The following is a 3,917-nucleotide window of genomic DNA, read 5'->3' on the forward strand; positions in this document are numbered from 1 at the left end:
CAAATTGACAAAAAAATAAGAATTCCACTGGAAAAAGTTTTAATCGGGATCTTACTGGCAAGAGACATTTATGCGCATACGGACATACCTATATTTGGAAGTTTGTATGGAGCAGCGCCTCCCTGTCAGCTGTAACAAACTCGTCATCCAAACTGGCTCTTGCTTGCTCGAGTGAGATGTAACCGACAGCCCGGGCCCCAGTGCGCAATAACTGACTCCTGAGAAACTTGGTACGCTTGGTCTACATGGGCGACAGAGACAGAGATGGGATCCAAGGGCCAATCTTCGCTGCTCCGGTGAGCCGCTGTGGAATATGTGTACTTTGAACGTCATATTTTATGAAGGTTTCCCACCGTCGGATGAAAGTGGGCCCGGAAATTAAAGGCCGAGGCTGCACTTCCTCCTCTATATGATGCGGGTCCCTGGATCTTCTCGACAGCGACTTGCCTTCTCCCCTGTGTCAGACACTTCCTCTCTCTCGCTCAATTCCCCCGAAATTCCATCCCCTTCGCAGCCCCCCCCCCTTGCTTCCGACCTCCGGCCGAGCGGATGGCGTCGTTGCGTGACATGCTTTTGAGCCAGGAGCTGGCGGCGGCCGCGGCCATGTCGGGGGACGCGTACGGGAGGTTCGAAAGGTACAGTATGAGCTCTGCCCATGGTTTTCCCCACTACCAGCAAGCTGGTAACGCTCCGACCGGATTCCCCGACACGGGATTTCTCGTTTCCGGCTTCGGCATGCCTCCCTCCACCTTCATCATGGCGGCGGGGACCCACGCGGCCGCTGGTTATGGCGCTGAGGCCGTCCCGGTGGAGATCCCCGTGGTCGGGCGACAGACACCTGCCTCCAGGAACGCCAGGGCGACGCCGTTCAGAGGACCGTGGACGGAGGAAGAGGACGAGTACGTGAAACCTCTGAATCTGATTTGTTTTTTGAGCAGATTGATCTCGCGGCATGCATGTTGTTCTCCTTTAATTGATCAATGCGCTTTCTTTTGTTTGCAGACTTCTCAGGAGATTGGTAGATGAGCATGGGGAGCACAAGTGGGCGACCATTTCAAAGCACCTCCCGGGACGGATCGGCAAGCAGTGCCGTGAGCGATGGACAAATCACGTGCGCCCCGGCATCAAGGTGATGCATCATCGCAGCTTATAGTCTTGATTTGGTTCTAATTAGCCGAAATCTTCCACGGATCTATATGATTCGGAAGTCTAGATTGTTTTAGTTTAGTTTTTACTACGTTCGAAGCATGCTGAACTTTTGGTCGTACAATTCGGAAGTGGGTATTAAGTGAGGAATGAATAGTTCGTCATGCTGCATACCTTTATTTTAATCATTATTAATTGCGCCAATTTTATAAGGCCACTAATTGTTCGCATGAGTAATTCTGTCCGTGGCTCTTGGGAAGAGATTTGGGGGAGACAATGGCCAAACATTAGTTCTATACCATTTTTTTTAAACTCTATACCATTTATTTTTGTCGAATTGCAGATGCACAAGCGTCTGAAAATCCGCAAGTTTCAGTGGACTGCTTTGAGAGGACAGAAGGGGCATATTAGGAATTTCAGGATCCAATTAAATGTGGGGGGGGGGGGGGGGGGGGGGGGGGGGGGGGGGGGGGGGCTGGGGGGAGGGGGTCTCATATTTTTGTTAGGACCGCAATTCCGATCATCTTATATTTGGAGTTTTCTTTTTGAGTATGAACCAATTAATTACGCTCATAGTTTATACATGCCAATTTTGAACTTTCAATATATATCGAATGTCACACAAGTTTCTAGAGTCGTCGTCGGGTTGTGGGTGCGATGGCTGATGAATCGGACGTGAGTCGTGACGTCAATGGTGGTACACCATATTTTATGTGTGTTATGATTGGTCAGGTCTGCCGGTTGATGCACTTCATATGGCGGTCCTCCGGATCTAGTTTAGCGGCGTGGTGGCCTATTGTCCATGGCGGATTGTCTTTGTTTTCGACATTTTTTCCTTCTAATTAACCAACCATTATACATGGTTTTAGCACAGTTTTCCTTGTAGACATGACCAATTCATCTCCACCATATGAATTGCTGGAGGACCTCTTGTCCTCTCAAGACGTTCGGAAAAAGCCACTCAATTTGTAGTGAATATTTGTCGCTCTTTCCTGATGCTATTAGAGTTTCAGCAAGGCTGTTCCAGCCTAGCAAAGCTTCAGATGTCTGTATATATCATTGGGCTTTGTTGCGAGGATTCAGCGATGCAATTTATTTGCACAAAATAAGGCGCCTTTAAAAAACTGCCACGTCGATCAGCAGCATGTCTGATCCAATATACTATCACTATTTCCAGTATGATATTCAATTAAATCACACTTGATTGTGCCAATCATCTGGAGGCATGCACTAACTTTGCTTCACATAATCACATTCCAGAAGGACCACATCTGGACTGAGGCGGACGACATACTGCTGATCGACGCGCACAAGATCCACGGAAACCGTTGGTCGACGATCGCGAGGTGCCTCCCCGGCCGGTCGGAGAACGCCATCAAGAACCACTGGAACGCGACAAAGCGGAGCCTCAAGTCGAAGCGCCGGCAAAAGAAGAAGACAAGCCAACAAGCCGCCCCGGGGCAGTTCACCCTCCTCGAGGAGTACATCCGCGACAAAATGATGGCTGACGAGAACGTGGCGCCACCGTCTCCGTCGTCCGGCCTCGGGTATGACGGCCAGGTTTTTCCAAATGCCGCTGCAATGCTGGCCGTCTCGAACCCACCGGGGATGGGTCAGTACCTCCACCCAGCCAACGCGGCCGGGTCATCGTCCCAAGCAAGGATAATGAACCTAAGCGTGCCCTTGCCGGACCTCAACGCCGCCTACAGCGGCGAGATGCTGGAGCGATACTACGACCCGGCCTCCTTCCCGACCTACAGCAACAACAACCTGCTGCACCATGGACCAGAGCCTGCATTTCTTCAGATGTTTAGTGCCCAGGGACGCATGCTTGCTGCATGCACCAACCTGAAATTGTTCCCGCTCCCTCAGCACCTCGGTGGCGGCTACTACGGCAGCGAGACGGGCAGCAGCAGCGCTGGTGGCAGCAGTGATCAGGACGAAGACGTGGTCCAGATGGCCTCGAGGGAGTTCCAGCTGGACCTCACTGGACCTCGCTGGCTTCAACTGACACGGTCCGTCCACCGGATCGATCCAGTACCTATCCATTGATTTTAGTTTGCCGTTTTACCTTTCCGAACATTTTAGTTTGTCGTTCGTTAAATCAGCTGCTGTGTTGTATACTGTTGCCCGAAGAACACTACACTTGTGTGTTTGTGCGGCGTGGCATGCATGTATCTTTAATTTCCGCATTCTGAGTACTTTGTAAGTAACTTTTACCAAAACAATTTGTTGGAGAACCTTTGTTGTACCTGTGATGTTTGTAGAGAGATAGCGATTCAGCATATGTACTTCTGTTTCCGATATTATACTCCATCGACACTGTTGTGTGTTGTGCAACGCACAAAGGGTGCGCGGCTTTCGTCACGTGACAGGGCCTTCAGTTCTGCTCGCGGGCAAGGAGAGAACAGAGAAGATAGAGTCGGTTGTCTGGCTGCACGCCACCAGCGGTTGTATGTTCTCTCCCTTGGCAATTTCACTTTGTCCGCATGCTCCTCTACGTCTGCAAGCTCCTCCCAGAAAAATAAGAGAACTTGATATTTATTTGTTAATTAATACAATTGCACGTGGAAAACTGAGCATTGTTATGATGGTCATCATGCAAACATATTTTAAAAGAAAAGACAAACGGTATTAGGAAAACTAGAGAAATTTCTTCGAAAGGTCTTCAAGATCCTAAGCTAAATGCCTAAACCATCGGTGCTCTTCTTATTAGTGATGGAAGGCCTCGAGCACTTGTTCAAGTTGGCGGCGAATCACGGACTGCTGCC

General features: G+C 49.9%; 1 protein-coding gene across 1 annotated transcript; it reads left to right on the plus strand.

Moving 5' to 3' along the window:
• Nucleotides 1-549: 549 nt before the first annotated feature.
• Nucleotides 550-3,205, plus strand: LOC123074990 (transcription factor MYB96-like). The gene is made up of 3 exons (XM_044497694.1): nt 550-899; nt 1,003-1,129; nt 2,407-3,205. The coding sequence occupies exons 1-3, from the start codon at nt 550-552 to the stop codon at nt 3,196-3,198; spliced, it is 1,269 nt and encodes a 422-aa protein (XP_044353629.1). The 3' UTR covers nt 3,199-3,205.
• The last annotated feature ends 712 nt before the right edge of the window (nt 3,206-3,917 follow it).

This window comes from Triticum aestivum, chromosome 3D, assembly GCF_018294505.1.
Source record: "Triticum aestivum cultivar Chinese Spring chromosome 3D, IWGSC CS RefSeq v2.1, whole genome shotgun sequence".
In the NCBI taxonomy this organism is placed as follows: Eukaryota; Viridiplantae; Streptophyta; class Magnoliopsida; order Poales; family Poaceae; genus Triticum; species Triticum aestivum.

What these genes read in the sequence shown, in the direction of transcription:
- LOC123074990 (XM_044497694.1), top strand. Translation starts at nt 550, where the DNA reads ATGGCGTCGTTGCGTGACATGCTTTTGAGCCAGGAGCTGGCGGCGGCC. An exon ending in TGGACGGAGGAAGAGGACGA is followed by an intron (nt 900 to 1,002) that starts GTACGTGAAACC and finishes TTTTGTTTGCAG; the next exon opens with ACTTCTCAGGAGATTGGTAG. An exon ending in ACGTGCGCCCCGGCATCAAG is followed by an intron (nt 1,130 to 2,406) that starts GTGATGCATCAT and finishes ATCACATTCCAG; the next exon opens with AAGGACCACATCTGGACTGA.